The sequence below is a fragment of the Emys orbicularis genome, chromosome 2 (assembly GCF_028017835.1).
Source record: "Emys orbicularis isolate rEmyOrb1 chromosome 2, rEmyOrb1.hap1, whole genome shotgun sequence".
NCBI lineage: Eukaryota > Metazoa > Chordata > Testudines > Emydidae > Emys > Emys orbicularis.
Window position 1 is genome coordinate 275,700,569 of NC_088684.1, and position 15,910 is coordinate 275,716,478.

General features: G+C 47.0%; 1 protein-coding gene across 2 annotated transcripts; it reads left to right on the forward strand.

Annotated features, from left to right (window-relative positions):
- The first annotated feature begins 4,739 nt into the window (after positions 1-4,739).
- On the forward strand, positions 4,740-14,927 carry IDI1 (isopentenyl-diphosphate delta isomerase 1). Of its 2 annotated transcripts, XM_065399143.1 has the most exons (6): positions 4,740-4,890; positions 5,826-5,912; positions 8,156-8,319; positions 9,374-9,466; positions 13,577-13,707; positions 14,596-14,927. In XM_065399143.1, exons 1-6 carry the CDS (start codon positions 4,808-4,810, stop codon positions 14,911-14,913), a joined length of 876 nt encoding a protein of 291 aa, XP_065255215.1. In that variant the 5' UTR covers positions 4,740-4,807; the 3' UTR covers positions 14,914-14,927. The 2 variants fall into 2 exon arrangements, with proteins under 2 accessions (XP_065255215.1, XP_065255214.1); XM_065399142.1 differs by lacking the exon at positions 5,826-5,912.
- Positions 14,928-15,910: the final 983 nt, after the last annotated feature.

Consider the following 15,910-nt stretch of genomic DNA (forward strand, 5'->3'; position numbering starts at 1 on the left):
TCAGGGTAGTAGCTGCCTCCTCCTGTGACTTGGCCATCTGGCCCAGTCAGTTCCAAGTCTCTCCCCTGTCAGGGTAGTCCGTAAACACCACAAATGGGAATTAACACAAACAGAGTTCATACTAGAGAGGGGGGGGATGGGGAAGTGCCTCCCTCTCAGGGTGTACCTGAAACAGATCCTCCCTTCTCTCAGGGAGGGACCTTTGAACAACTGCTGATGGGAGAGAGCCTGCCTTCCCTTAGCAATTACAGGTCTACTCTCTGCCATGGTCTATCACCAAGTGAGCTGTTCTGCTCCCTTTTAACTCCTCCCCCAATCTGTGCATCTCTTGCAGGTGTGGCTGGGAGGGGCTGGCTGAGTCCAGAGCAGTTCCTTAATCCCTTGTTGCCACTGTGGGGTTTGTATACCCCATCACACTGTCATGTTAATGGCATTCAGTTACTGGCAACAGGCATGCTGCTTATTGACAACTTTTTGGAAAAAGGGCCCTGGCCACAGACAGCTTTGCGGGGCTGCAGCTAGGGAAGGAAGTGCTGGGATGTGCACAATACCTCTCCCTGTGCTCTTAAGCTGCATCCTGCTCTCAGGCTCAGCACATTCCACAGCTTCCTTCCCTGCTGCAGTCCCACTAACTGGTCTGTTTTTGGGGACCCACCACCCTCACAGGAGACAATATGCTGAGGCATCCGCATCCACATCCCCACCCAGTGGGGGAGCCCTGCTGGAGTCCTGGTGCTAAGGGCCAGGAAGAGAAGCTGGGAGGTGTGACGGATTTGGTCACAGAGATCCCCTTGGGTCTGTCACCTGACGTGCTGAGATTACGTCTCAGCCCGTTTTCCCTGCCAGTTTGGGACTCCAGAACCCTGCCTTGTTGAGCCAGACACACTAGCCTGCTGCAAATACAGACCCAGGTCTGGTCCACACCTCCAAAGCTGCAGACTTAACTGAAAGCAGCTTAGCAGGTTACCTGCCTCCAGCACCCAGACCCTCAGCTCCCAATGGGATCCAAACCCCAAATAAATCCATTTTACTCTGTATAAAGCTTATACAGGGTAAACTCATAAATTGTCCGCCCTCTATAACACTGATACAGAGATATGCACAGCTGTTGGCTCCCCCAGGTATTAATCACTTACTCTGGGTTCATTAATAAACAAAAGTAATTTTATTAAGTATAAAAAGCAGGATTTAAGTGGTTTCAAGTAATAACAGACAGAACAAAGTAAGTCACCAAGCAAAATAAAGCAAAAACACATAAGTCTAAACCTAATACATTAAGATTACAGGTAAAATCTCACCCTCAGAGATGTTCCAATAAGCTTCTTTCACAGACTAGACTCCTTCCTAGTCTGGGCCCAGTCTTTTCCCCTGGTACAGTCCTTGTTAGTTCCAGCAGACATCTTAGGTGGAAACTAGGGGTTTTTTCATGACTGGCTGCCCCTTTGTTCTGTACCACCCCCTTTTATAGCTTTGGCACAATCTTTTGTTTCTCTGGGTCCCCACCCCTCCTTCTAAATGGACAAGTACCAGATTTAAGATGGATTCCAGTATCATGTGACATGGTCACATGTCCCGTGAGACCGCATTCTTCATTACCCACAGGCTAGCCCACAGGTACACAGGAAGGCTTGCAGGTAAATAAACCCATTCACAACCAATTGTCCTAGTCAATGGGGATGGGAGCCAGGGGATGGGAGCCATCAAGATTCTCAACCACCATTAATGGCCCATACTTTGCATAATTACAATAGGACCTCAGAGTTATACTTCATATTTCTAGCTTCAGATACAAGAATGATACATACATACAAATAGGTATGGTTCAGTAGGTTATAACCTTTGTTATGATACCTTACAAGAGACCTTTTGCATAAAGCATATTCCAGTTACATTATATTCACATTCATAAGCATATTTTCATAAAACATATGGAGTGCAATGTCACAGGAGGTAAGGCTGCAGGCAGGACAGCGGGGGGCGGGGCGGGGTGCAGCAGCCTGCGAGTGGAGCCTTTCCATGGAGAGCAGGGCAATGGGGGCCTGTAGGGCTGCGTGGTACCTCTTGCTGCGCTCTCTGACCTGCACTTTGCCCTGGCACCATGGGCCAGGCCTTAACACATTCCTATGCTTCCTTCCTTGGCTGCAGCCCTGCAAATCTACCTTTTGCTTATTGGCAACTCTCAGATAATAGTAATTTTTTGCTGAGAACTGAGAGGTGCTAAGAAGGGGTATCCACTCCATTTGTAGCACTTTGCAACTGAGGAATGTGGCCAGATTTTCAAAATGAAAAAACTAGGACACTTCTTGTACCACAGAGATGTGTGTTGGGGTCTCAAGTGCCTTAAGGTATTAGGGCTCATGCAGTGCAGGAGTCCATCTCTGCAGAGTTTATGGGAGGATCAGGGCATTAGCTGTGAGACACTCCAACCTACAGAATTAGGGGAGAGGCCCACAGGTGGTGGTGAACTCTGTCCACGCTGAGCTCTTTGGAATGTCAGCAGCTATGTGAATTTGTTGGTGAGTGTGCACTGAATGAGACAATGGTACTCAGAAGCCATTAGAGGTTTGTGCATCACCTTTAATTTAATTTGGCGAACAGCTCATTTAATTGTTTTACATTTTATTGAATACATTTTATTTAATAAACCCTCTGGGAAACCCACCCAAAAAACCCTCTTAGTTTCAAAATTATTTAACATCGCTAAGCAACAGTAAACTTACTTAGCATGTCATTTACAAATCCAAGCACTTAAAAACAAGGACTTGAGCAAGTAAGAACATCATATTTTACACTATTCACATAACTAAACATGTTAAACCCTAATTCTGATAAGCAAAGGCCTATATGTGCTTTAATTTCATAGCTTTATAGTACTCCATATGATGATTGTATTGCTTAGTCCAGGGGTCTCAAACTCAAATGACCACGAGGGCCGCATGAGGACTAGTGCATTGGCCCGAGGGCCGCATCACTGACACCCACCCCTTGCTGCCCCCGGCCCCGCCCCCACTCCACCCCTTCCATGAGGCCCCGCCCCTGCCCCACCTCTTCCCTGTCCCCATTCCAACCCCTTCCCCGAAGTCCTCACCCCAACTCTGCCCCCTCTCTGCCCTCAGGCGGTGCAGGAGGGGTGCGGGGTGTGATGGGGGCTCAGGGCAGGGAGTGGAGGTGCAGGAGGTGTGTAGGGTACGGCGGGGGCTCAGGGCAGGGAATTAGGGTGTGGGGTGCAGGAGGGGTGAGGGGTGCAGCAGGGAGTTGGGGTGCGGGAGGGTGTGGGATGTGGCAGGGGCTCCAGACAGGGGGTTAAGGTGCAGGAGGGGTGCGGGGTGTGATGGGGGCTCAGGGCAGGGAGTTGAGGTGCAGGAGGTGTGCAGCAGGGGGCTCAGGGCAGGGAATCGGGCTGTGGGGTGCAGGAGGGGTGCGGGGTGCGGCAGGGGGCTCAGGGCAGGGAGTTGGGGTGCAGGAGAGGTGAGAGGTGCAGCAGGGGGTTGGGGTGCAGGGTGTGGCAGGGGGCTCAGGACAAGGAGTTGGGGTGCGGGAGGGTGTGGGATGTGGCAGGGGGCTCTGGACAGGGGGTTGGGGTGCGGGCTCCGGCCTGGCGCCGCTTACCTAGAGCGACTCCAGGGTGGCAGCACCTCACTGAAGAGAGAGGCTCAGGACTAGGGCAGAAGGGCAGGGGAAGGGCAGCCTGCCCTGGCCCTAGTGAAGAGGGACACTAGGACCTGCTGGAAGCCGGCAGCCTGCAGAGCAGAGCGGATTCAACGTGTGCTGCAGGCTCCAGGCTAGTGAGGAGGGAGCAAGTGGGTGCCGGGAGACACTCCGGCGGTGGCAGGTGCCTCAAACATTGGGGAGCAGCGCACGGGAAGCTTAACAGGCACAGAAAATAACTCGGGGGGGGGCAGGGGTGAGGGGAGTTTGGCGGTGACAGGAAGTAACGGGGGGGGAGCTCCACCCGCGGGCCCCGTGTTTGAGAGCCCCTGGGTTAGTCTAACCAAGAACTCACATATGCTGCCGCAAAATCAAACTAAATTTTGCAGGAAGCCCCATTGTTTCACTATTTCTTTATGCACCCCCTTATGTCTGTATCTCCTTGGTGTCTCTTGTCTGAGACTGTAAATTCTTTGGGGGTAGGAACAATCTTTTTGTTTTGTGTTTGTACAGTACCTAACACAACCAGGTCCTAGTCCACAACAGGGGGTGCCTACATGCTAATGCAATGCAAATAAGAACCTCCCCAGCTCCCACAGCATTTTTTTAGGGGGACACCTAAAGCATGGACAGATCAGGATTATGGGGAATAAATACATTCGCTGGATGTTTTTGCTAAAATGGCCATTAGTGGCATGATGGTTCCTAGTGCTGAGGTTTGCTGTACCCTCTGTAGGTTTCAGAGTTAATGCTCCATTGTGAAGAAAGTCTCAGGCCCCACAGCCCAGGCCGTGCCAGGCCAGCACCGCACTGCTCATAGTTCAGACTCATTCCAGCTCATCTTCACCGCCAGGGGTTAATGATTAACCCCGTAGATTCCGCAGCTCCTTCCTGCGGCAAAGACACAGGGTCAAACTTCTCCGCGGCCATACGCGCAGCCTAATCCTCGCTTCCCCATTGGTCAGTCGCTGCCTGACCCTCGCTCGCCATTGGCTGTACCCGTTCCGTCTACTCTCACTCGAGTTAGTCAGTACCTGGCTGTGATTGGCTAGGCTACCTGGAGCCCAGCCCGGAAGCCGAGGCGCGGTGGCGCGATCGGGCGATGCGGTGACGTGCGGGTTTCGGGGCGGTGGTATTGGCGGGAGCGGGGTGACGGGCGATGTGGCGCGCGCTGTGCTCGATTCCGGGGACTACGGTTGGCAGGTTGGTCCTACGCGCTCCCACCCCGCTACTGCCCGTCGGGTAAGTGCAGCGGCGGCGCCTGCCGCACCGTCTCCGGGCGCGGGGAGAGGGAGTAATGGGAACGGAGCGGCGGGGGAACAGTAGGGGGGGGGCGCTAACGGGAGCAGAGCGGGGGCATGGTATGGACGGGGGGTGGTGATGTAGGGTATGCGGGGGAGTTGGAGGATGCGGGGGTTGGGAGCGCCAGGGGATAGGAGGCCGTGAGGGGATGTTGTGGGGACAGGAGTGGGGATGTCAGGGGATGGGGGGTGGGGATTTGGGGGGGACAGGAGTGGGGGTGTCAGGGGCTAGGAGGATTTGGGGGGACTGGAGTGGGGGTGTCAGAGGATGGGGGTGTTGTGGGGACAGGAGTGGGGGTGTCAGGGGATAGGAGGATGGGGGTGGGGATGTTGGGGAGACAGGAGTGGGGGTGTCAGGGGATAGGAGGATGGGGGTAGGGATTTAGGGGGACAGGAGTGGGGGTGTCAGGGGATAGGAGGATGGGGGTGGGGATGTCAGGGGACTGGAGTGGGGGTGTCAGGGGATAGGAGGATGGGGATGTTGGGGGGACAGGAAGCTGGGTGGGGATGTCGGGGACAGGAGTAGGTGTGTCGGGATAGGAGGATAGGATTGGAGATGTCAGGGGGACAGGAATGGAGGGTGTCAGGAGTTAGGAGGATGAGCGTGTCGGGAGAGGATTGGGGGGTGTCAAAGGATTGGGAGACCTTGGTATATCTGACTTTCTATAGGGTCTTTTACTGGGCTGTCTGAGATGGGGTGTCGGGGAAGGGAGGATGGGTGGTATTGGGGACTGGGGTGCGTTGGGAGTGTAAGGGGAACAGGAGGTTAGGGGGGTGTCATAGGATTGGAGGATATAGGTGGGGTTGAGGGGATTTTGCATGGAAGGGCTTTTTACACCCCTGGCTCTTTCTAATGCGGGCAAATCTCCTCCTTAGCTGTAACTCCTCATCCATTTCATCTGGTCCCAGCCTGAGGGCCCAGGAGTATCTTTCTGTGCTGGATGTTTTCATGCCATTGCGTAGGTTGGTGTGTGAGGCTGGCACTGCTGCAGTGGAACTAACCTTCACATAGAGAATTCGGATCGTCTCTCTTAACCATCATCTTAACTCATACCTCAGTCGGAGACCTGCTTCTCAGTGTTGCTGGCAATACTGAAGAGTCCCTGTAACAGAGAGATTAAAGGAAAATATTTCCTTGATGCATTTGATGGTACTCGTTGTCTAGTCGTCATCACTGTTTCCACTCGGTAGTGTGGGTTTGTCACAAAGCAAAAATGAAACAGTTTTTAAAAATAGCAAAAGGTGAGGGCAAAACCCTCAGTCAGTTGTAGGAGCCATAGGGGAAGACAAATCACCTATAACTAACTTTAATTCCTTTTTAAAAAGTATAAATCGATTTGTATCGAGAATAAAGTCTCTGTATAAACTTGTCACATCTTGGGCTGATCTTGCAGCACTTTGGGCATAGGAAAAAAACAGGATGAAAAAGGTATTTGTTTAATTAGAAAATGGTTTAGAATACACTGCCCCACGTTACAGTTTCTGGGCATACTGCACCTCAGACTCCTGCTCTCTCTCATTATTGCTACACTGCGATAAAAGACATCTCACAGTGGTCTCAGAGCCCTGGCTCCAGCGCAAGCCTGATCATCTACACTGGAATTTTTAGCCCCACAGCTCAAGTCCCGTTAGCCCAACTCAGCTGACCCTGGCTCGGAGACCCAATGCTGTGAGTTATTTTTATCGCAGTGTAGATGTACACTCTGAGCACGCGCCCTCTTGGTTTCAGGCCTGTAGTTGTCTCATGTCTCTCAGGGTGGAATCATGCAATTGTCCCACTCTGACAGGGACCCTAGGTTGATTATCTCAGCAGATCTGATTTATGTCCAGACTTTGCAATTCTGTTCCCTCTGTGGGGCAATGACAATGGTAGATCTGTGACCAAACAACCTCCTTAAAGCAAGCATGTCAGAAAAAAAAATCATAAAAAATAATAAAACAGATTGTACATGTGTAGCTTATCAGATTTTTAACCATCTTTCACATGTAGATCTGACTTCCTATAGAGTCTTCCATTGAGCCTCTCTCTGTCTCAATTTGTCTCCCTAGCGGAGCTTACTGACAACGCCCTAAGCAGGCTGGCAACTCCACCCTCCTTTGCAGGAATCATGTAACTTTTTAGCTGTTTATAGTCCTTTGATCTGGTAACCTCTAGCTTTGGCAAAACAATCAGGGTGGATAAAAATGATTTTAAAAAAGATTTTTTTTTATTTAAATCAGATTTTTTGGTAATGCTTTTTGAGGAAAAAATCTATCTAAACATAGTTTTAATTAAGATACATTATAGCTCTAAGATATCTCATCATGGAATAGGGATTATAAATTCTAATTCTATAGTATGAGACAATATATTCATGGAATGTTTAAGAAAAGTTTTGTAAATGAGTTCCAGTAGTTCATGGATTAGGAACCCAATTTTATGGGACTCCAGGGGCTTCTGTATAGATTATTTAGGTAAATCTTTCAATCTACCCAATGGGACTCAGTGCTCAGTCTAGAAGATACCATCAGAGATGCTTAGTTTTGCAGTTCTCAAACTGTGGATTTGTGTCTCCACAGATAACTTGCTTGTTAACAGCAAAAATGTTTTTAAATAAATAAATACTATATAGAGGTGAGAAATTTAAATCAAATCCACCCTGAAAATAATCTTTGCAACTTGTTGGAGACTGGGTCCTTGAAGCTAATGGATTGCCCCATTGTCTTTCAAGTATGTCCTTGGGTGTTTTTATCTGGGAAGCAACTGTGTCCCCTTCACATACATATATGTACATCTGGTCCAGGCCATATGATTAGTTCACTGACCCTGGTTTGGGCAAGCTGATCTGTAGCATGTGATGCGGGATTTCCTATATCAGATCACATATCCAGCCTCCTTCTAGGGCTAATACCTGCTCTTTCAGAGGAGAGTGACAAAAATCCATAAAGCATCTAGCTAATATTGCAGTACAGTACATATTGTGGGGTAGCCAATACTTTCATCTCTGTGCCAATCCATTTACGTTTAGCAGAATAAGGTTTGCTTATCCTTCTCTAAACAAAATAATGATAAATATAACTTCTTGTAAAACTATCCACAGTATTAGAGTCCACAGCAAATTCTGAAGGCTGAACATGTGATGTGTGAAGTATTCTTTCTAACTTGTTCTAAATTTGCTGGCTCTCAGTCTCATCAAGTGACTGTCTCTTTTGATCACTGTTTTCAGTGGAAAGAGAAGTACCACAGCTATGCCTGAAGTAAATACAGATAATCTTGATGAGCAGCAGGTGAAGCTTTTGGCAGAGATGTGTATCCTTATTGATGAAAATGACAAGAAGATTGGTGCAGATACCAAGAAAAACTGCCATCTGAATGAAAACATTGATAAAGGTACAGTTTAAATTGATAGGAAATCATGTTAACAATAATTGTGTGCAATATATATATAAAAACCACAAACCTGGCCTTGAAGGGTTTACAATCTAATTTTAAAGCAAGATGCTACAGTGGGAATAACAAACAATTGGAGGCAATAAGGAAGGGAGAATAAAGACAATAGTACTAGGAACATGTGGCCATGAACGTTAGCCAAGGTGCTGTATTAGATGCTTTTGACTCACTTAGATTTTAACTTATAAAATATAAGCAAATAGATATATTATAACAAAATAAAAGTTTTAGAAGACAGTAATTAACTTTTATTTTAGTAGGGTTTTTTTTTTTTTTTTTCCCCAAATGGCAAAATATAACCACTTTATAGAGGGGTGTTAAAAGGGAATTTGTCTCAATCTTATATGCTGGTTTGTGTCTACTGGAAACATGAGTCTGTATACTTCTTGAATGCTTATCCTTATATTTTTTGGTGGCCCAATACATGGTATTTCATGTAAGGGTTTGCAGATTGCTCTTGTGTACTCACAGTAAAAAGTAAGGAGCTTGTCCTGCAGAAGGACGGAGAGCTAACATTTTTGGGGAAATTCTATTTTTAAATTCTACTTCTTATTCCATGCCCATTATTGTGAGAGCTGGATGCCTTCCAAAGTTAAGTTTGGGATTTTAACAGCCTGTTCTACATTCTCTCTCTCTCTGATATAAAATCTCAGGTAAGGACTAAGCCTCGGTAGTGACTTGCCCAAACATGCCATAGATAAACTTGCTTCAGCGATGTTGAGCTTAATTGCAATAATATATTGGAAGCAGATACTTAGAGACTTGTGCATGTTTGGGAATAGGAAAAGTTAACATTTAACAAGTCAAAATACAAAATTGAAAGTGTTTCTTTTTTTCCACTTCTTACTTAAGAAAAGTTTCTAGCACATATGATTGAGAAAAAAACCTTTAAAAGATAAACCTATTCTGGTTCTGTGATCTTTGCTATTCTACTTGCAGTTCTTAAATCTTTTATTTCAGAGACTAATATTCATGGTTCTTATGTCTGTTTTAGGATTATTGCACCGAGCTTTCAGTGTTTTTTTATTCAATACAGAAGATAAGTTGCTATTGCAGCAGAGATCAGATGCTAAAATTACTTTTCCAGGTTAGTATGTAAACATTTCATGCTAAGGTAAAAAGCTGTGTTTGTGTCCCTCTCTCATTTCCCACCATTACTTCCTCTACAGACTTTAAGATCAGTTTCCTTGGGGAGAGGAGAGAGAGTTAATTAGTTTTGGGCTTTTCCAGGGGATGAAGGCAATGTATAGGCACATCAGTTTCTTGCATTAGAGAATAATTATAGCATGGATTAGAGGCTTGTAGGGAGAGATTGTCCTAGGACATGTACAGACATGTTTGTGCAGGTGCAGAGAGTGCTTGTAACTAACTTTTTCAGTAGAGAAGAGCTAAGAAACAAAGTGGGAAAGCCATGCAACTACCTGTACAAATGGAATTTGATCCTTTAGATTCCACTTGGAAAGAAGTGCAACTGAAGTTTCTCAGGAAAAAAAATATTTAGCTGTTGGAAGGTGATCCTGAGTTGAATCTAAAAACTGACTCCTTTTACTTGACCCTGCTGTCTTAGTGGTTCTCTTTCCACCCCACCCCACTCACGAGGTAGCAAAAATACTGCTTTTGATCAAAAGGTACAGTGCCCCTATCACACTGTCTAGAGTGGCTCACAACTGAGAGGGCCTATCTCAGGGCAGATTGTCAAAAATAGAACCCAGACTGTTGGTACGTACTATAATTATAATTATAATTTCACCAAGCCAGTAACAAAAGTGAACTCCTGAATCACTGTATCGGTGTTACCATGGAGTCACAGTCCCCTTAGACTCTTCGGTCTATCTTGCCGTCCAGACAAGCTGGACTTAGTGATAAATGGTCACTTACACTAAAATATTCAGGTTGCTCCCAGTTCCAAGAAGCCAGTCACTTGCCCCAGATCAATTGGTACTCTAGTTCGGGGTCTCAAACTCAAATGACCATGAGGACTAGTTCATTGGCCCGAGGGCTGCATCACTGACACACACACACCCCTTGCTGCCCCGGCCCTGCCCCCACTCCACCCCTTCCATGAGGCCCCGCCCCTGCCCCGCCTCTTTCCACTCCTTCCCTGCTCCCATTCTAACCCCTTCCCCGAAGTCCCCACCCCAACTCCGCCCCCTCCCTGCCCCCAGAGGGAGCAGGAGGGGTGTGGCAGGGGCTCAGGGCAGGGTGTGCAGGGTGTGGCAGAGGGCTCAGGGCAGGGAGTTGGGGTGTGGGATGCAGGAAGGGTGCGGCAGGGGGTCGGGGTGCAGGGCGTGGCAGGGGGCTCAGGGGTTGGGTGTGGGGTGCTGAAGGGGTGAGGGGTGTGGCGGGGGTCGGGGTGCAGGGTGCAGCAGGTGGCTCAGGGCAGGGAGTTGGGGTGGGGGGTGCAGGAGGGAGTGTGGGGTGTGGCAGAAGGTTGGGGTTCAGGCAGGGGGCTCAGGGCAGGGAGTTGGGGTGCAGCAGGGGGTTGGGGTGCAGGCAGGGGGCTCGGGGTGCAGAAGGGGTGTGGGATGCAGCAGGGGGCTCAGGGCAGGGAGTTGGGGGCAGGGTGCAGGAGGGTTCCGGGGTGGCAGCAGCGCACACCGGGGCCAGGGCAGGCTGCCTGCCTGCCCTGCCCCCGCGCAGCAGCTGGAACCATGTCCTGGGGGAGGGGGAACGCAGGGCTCCTCGCGCTGCTTGCCGCTCCTCCAGGTACCTCCCCCAAAGCTCCCGTTGACCTCGCTTCCCTATTCCTGCCCAATGGGAGCTGCGGGGGGGCAGTGCCTGGAAGCCAGGGCACCACGGAGCCCTCTGCTTTCTCCCCTCCTCCTCCCCCGGCCGCAGGGACGTGATGCCAGCCACTTCAGGGAGCGGCGCGGGGCCATGGGGGGCATTCCCGTGGGCTGGATGCGGCCCACGGGCTGTAGTTTGCCCACCCCTGGCCTGGAGGTAGGCGGTGGGGGGGTCTCTTGGCAGGCCGCAGGAAATAGCCCTGCGGGCCGCGTGTTTAAGACCTCTGCTCTAGATCTCATGTCAAAGACAATCCCTGAAGGCAGTTCTGTAACAAATTAAGTAAAGGTTTATTACCTGGGAAAAAGAAATAAGCATTATTGACAGGTTAAAGCAAGCAAACATACCGTATATACTCGATCAGAAGCCAGTTCGTTTATAAGCTGACCCCCTTCCGCACCAAGATGGATAAGTAAAAATGGAAAATTTTTATAACCTGTTCATAAGCCGACCCTATAATTCAGGGGTCAGCAGACTTTGGTTCCTGGGCCATCAGGATAAGCCGCTGGGGGGGCCGAGATGGTTTGTTTACCTCGAGCGTCCACAGGGACGGAGGTAAACCTAGGTAAACAAAGTGTCCTGGCGCGCCAGCTGCTTACCCTGATGGGCCGGGACAGCAACTGGTGGGGAAATTTTTTTGGGGGGGAGAAGCTGGGATTCAGGGGAGTGATCATCCCCCACATGACCCCACCCCTAGCCCGGAGCCCCCACACTCTTCCCATCCCATCTCTTTCCACCTTATCTGGGGAGGGCCAAGGGAGGATGTCTCTGGCCTGGCTGGAGCTGCTCTGGCGGGCTGGGCGGCGCGGCCACAGCCTGCTCCGGGGGGTGGGGCCTAGCAGCACAGCTGCAGCCTGCCAGCCCCAGAGCTGCAGCTGCTTCGGAGCCTGGGGGCAGAGCAGCGTGGCCAGAAGGGGAGAGACTCTGGCCCCGCCTCTTCCCTTCTGGCTCTGCTGCCTCTCCTTGCTCCCTCTGTTGGGGGGAGGGGCTGTTTCCCACCTCTCCCTCTCTATACCTGTTCATAAGGCGACCCTTCTCTGGTGCTTCCCTTTTTTACTAAAAAAATTCGGCTTTGGTCTGTTTTCTCACAGTCTAGTTCTTTACTAATGTCAAAACAATAGGCAAGACAACTTACAGAGAAACCTAAATATGCCTGTTTCCATTTAGAACTCTGAAACTCATCTTAGACTTGAAAATGTCTAAATCTTGTCTGCTCCAGAAAAATCTCATTGTATTATGAGACTGCTGCTTCAGTCAAAGCACTCAGGCATGTGCTTTAAATCCCATTCAGGTCAGTAGGATTTAAGCATGTGTTTAAGTGCTTTGCACCTGGGTTTTAATGATTATTTAGACTGGTTTGGTCAACTAGAAGCATTTACCATGCTCCAATATCTGTAATTAATGTGAAAACATTCAGTGCAGTGGGTGGGTGCTCTTTTCTACCAATCTAAGGGCTTGTCTATGCAACTGCTTAGTTTGCAGCAAACTAGGGTGTGACTCTACTCCTGCCATGGATTAAGTATCTATATGGACCCTGGTGCACCTTGATCTAACTCACTTTGAAACTAGAGTAAATTAAAATGCACTGGGAAAATTTCAGTGTGCGGCAGCAGGCTAGCATGGGGTATATTTACCCCCCAGCTTGCAGCAAGCTAAGGACTTGTCTTCATTACTGGGATAAGTCGACCTAAGTTACGCTACTCCAGGTACATGAATAACTTACCTTGGTGTTTTCGCTGTGATGACAGGAGACACTCTCCGGTCGATTTACCTTAGTCTTCTCGGGGAGCTGAAGTACAGGAGTTGACCAGAGAGTGCGCTGCTGTCGATTTAGCAGGTCTTCTAGTGAAGACCTGCTAAATCGATACCTGCTGCATCAATTGCAGCAACGTTGATCAGCCGGTAGTGAAGACAAGCAAGCCCTAAGTTTTGTATAGGAAAGCCCTAAATAAGCAAGCAGCATTTGCAGTTCATACTCACTTGTCCTGCCTCTTCAGAGCTGATTTGCACCATCTGCTGGAGAGTATCCTTTGGATTCTGTTGCTTATTAAACTTTCAAACACTCCAGGTAAAGTCTACAGGATTTTGCCTGCTGATCTTGCAACAGTGGATGAGATCCTCAGGGGGGACAACATTTGTTATCCAAGGTGATGCTGCAGCACAAATAAGGCACTAACATGCAAAGTCAGGTTAATTTTAGCTTCTGTTAGAAATAGTTGATATGGGGAAATCTGTTTCTGTTTTTTGTCAAATACAAACAAAGGGAGCAGGAATAGATGCTCAGGGTTTAAGGTGGAGGGTATTGCAGACATCTTTTTAAAAACATGCTGACTGGTGATGCATTAGTTCTTTACTGGATTTCTGCAACATATATTACTGTTCTGAACATTGACTGTACACCAACTTTTTACAGATTGTTTTACCAACACTTGTTGCAGCCATCCACTGAGCACCCCACTAGAACTGCAAGAAAATAATGCCCATGGTGTTCGGCGAGCAGCACAGAGGCGATTAAGAGAAGAGTTAGGCATTCCCTTGGAACAGGTAATAGAGGGTGTTGCTACAGATTATAATTTACCTGAAGAAAAATTGTTGAACAGTAAATAGACTTTTGAATTTGGCACAAAATAACTACCAGCTATGACTTGTATGCAAAAGCTTACACTGAAGAGGAATTTTTTAACCTTGTAGGTCCAGTTGGTTAGGGATAGATGTAAATATTGGTGAGTCAATTGGCACAAGTGTGTTCCAGATTCTAAAAGTCTTGTCTAACTGCCTACTAAAGGATCCTTCATGAGTACTTCTTCCTTCAACCTAAATATAAGGCAAAAAGTAAATAACATGGTGCAAAGTAAGACTTCCTCATTTCAGTTTAAATCCTCTAATATTTACTAACATGGGAAAGGACATTTAATCACCAACCTTAGTCACCAACAATATTTCAGTGATTTTAAAAATACAAATTGGCAATGAGGGGTAGGGCTGCTGTACCTACTCAATTATGAAAGTTAAAAGGAGTAACAAGTAGGATACCTGTCCCTGAGTCCCATGGCAGTGTTGGATTTTTGTAATTACTTAACTATTTAAAAATATTTATTCTGTTTCCATGTATAAAAACCCACACAAAACGAGAAAGCATACTGCTGTATAGGGAAACAGTGAAGCCAACTCAACAGGCATGCTGTCACGTGCACCAAGTTGGACAAAAAAAAAATATGCATTTTTCTCTCTATTTGTGTATGAGAAATAAGCTTCAAACTTTTTTCCAGACCAAAAATATATGTTGGAGTAGTTTTTAAACTGACAGTGTCCCTTCAGAAAGGTGATCCATAACTGTTTTGTTTTTTCCACTTCCAAAATATATTCATTAAAATATCTTGGCTGTATCTCCCTATCTCTTACTGATTAGTTAATTAAGGATTTTGGTTGTAGGTAACTCCAGAAGAAATCTTCTATCTAACGCGAATTCACTACAAGGCCCGCTCTGATGGGATCTGGGGAGAACATGAAATTGATTACATCTTGTTTGTGCAGAAGAATGTAACGCTGAATCCTGATCCAAATGAGATCAAAAGCTACTGTTATGTGACACAGGAAGAACTAAAACAACTCTTGGAAAAAGCATCAAAAAATGAAATCAAGATTACTCCTTGGTTCAAATTAATTGCAGAGACTTTTCTTTTTAAATGGTGGGATAACCTGCATAATTTAAATAGATTTGTGGATCATGAAAAAATACACAGAATGTAAAAAGCTCTAAGTGAATGTAGTGGTGAGGGGTAATAGTAGGATGCTGTCTTAAAAGCAGTAAGGTAACTTTTAATCCTTAAGGTTTTGAATACTGACAAAAATGGTACATCAGCAGTACCTGTTGTAGGAATTTCTGTACCTATGCATAGTGATGGTGTGGCAGTTGGGTTGGGGGTTTTTTGGGTGGGAGGCGGGGGTTGGTTTTTTTTTTAGTTAATTTACAGCTGATGAATGGTGCTGGCCTGACAGCATGGGAAACTTAAGTCATCTTTTCAGAGCAGGCAAACTGTGGTGTTACCCAAGTGCTGAAAAAAGTTTCAAGTGTAAAGCCAACCTTGATGATTATAAGTAAATAACAGTAGATATAGTATGAACTTGTTTGGGGCTTAATGAATACTTAATGAATAATAAGATAGAAAGCCCGTGTAGAAAAGAAATTGTAAACCTTTATTTTGAGGGGCACTGAAATACATTTAATGAGGCTTATTAGCAGAAATGAGTTTTGTACAAGGAGATAGACACAAATAGGCAACAGCAAAGTAAGCTTCCCTGCATTGCCTTCCAGTGCAGTGCCTATAACCTGACAGGGAGTGATTCTCTCCAATGAATGGAGGATAATCTAGTCTCTAACTCCATTTAGTTGTCTCCATTGTGACTGTAAATAAGTGCCACTTCTGATGTAAACACCCATCCAGTGGCAATTAATCTGAGACTTCTCCTTCCAGAGGCTTTTGGTAGTTAGGTTAATTAAAGGAATTTTTTTAACTTGTATTTATACTAGTTCAAGGACACAGCATAACTAGCATTTCTTCATCTTTCATCGGGGGCGGGAAACTGATTTACAAGGTAAATGCACAAAGTAAACAGATCACAAACTTCACAACTATGCCAGTCTCAGTAATATTTAGAAGTTGTCATGAAAATTTAAAGTATGTGTTCCTTTGAAAATGTAAGTTACATAAACTCATAGCTAAGTTATATGAAAATCACCTGGAGT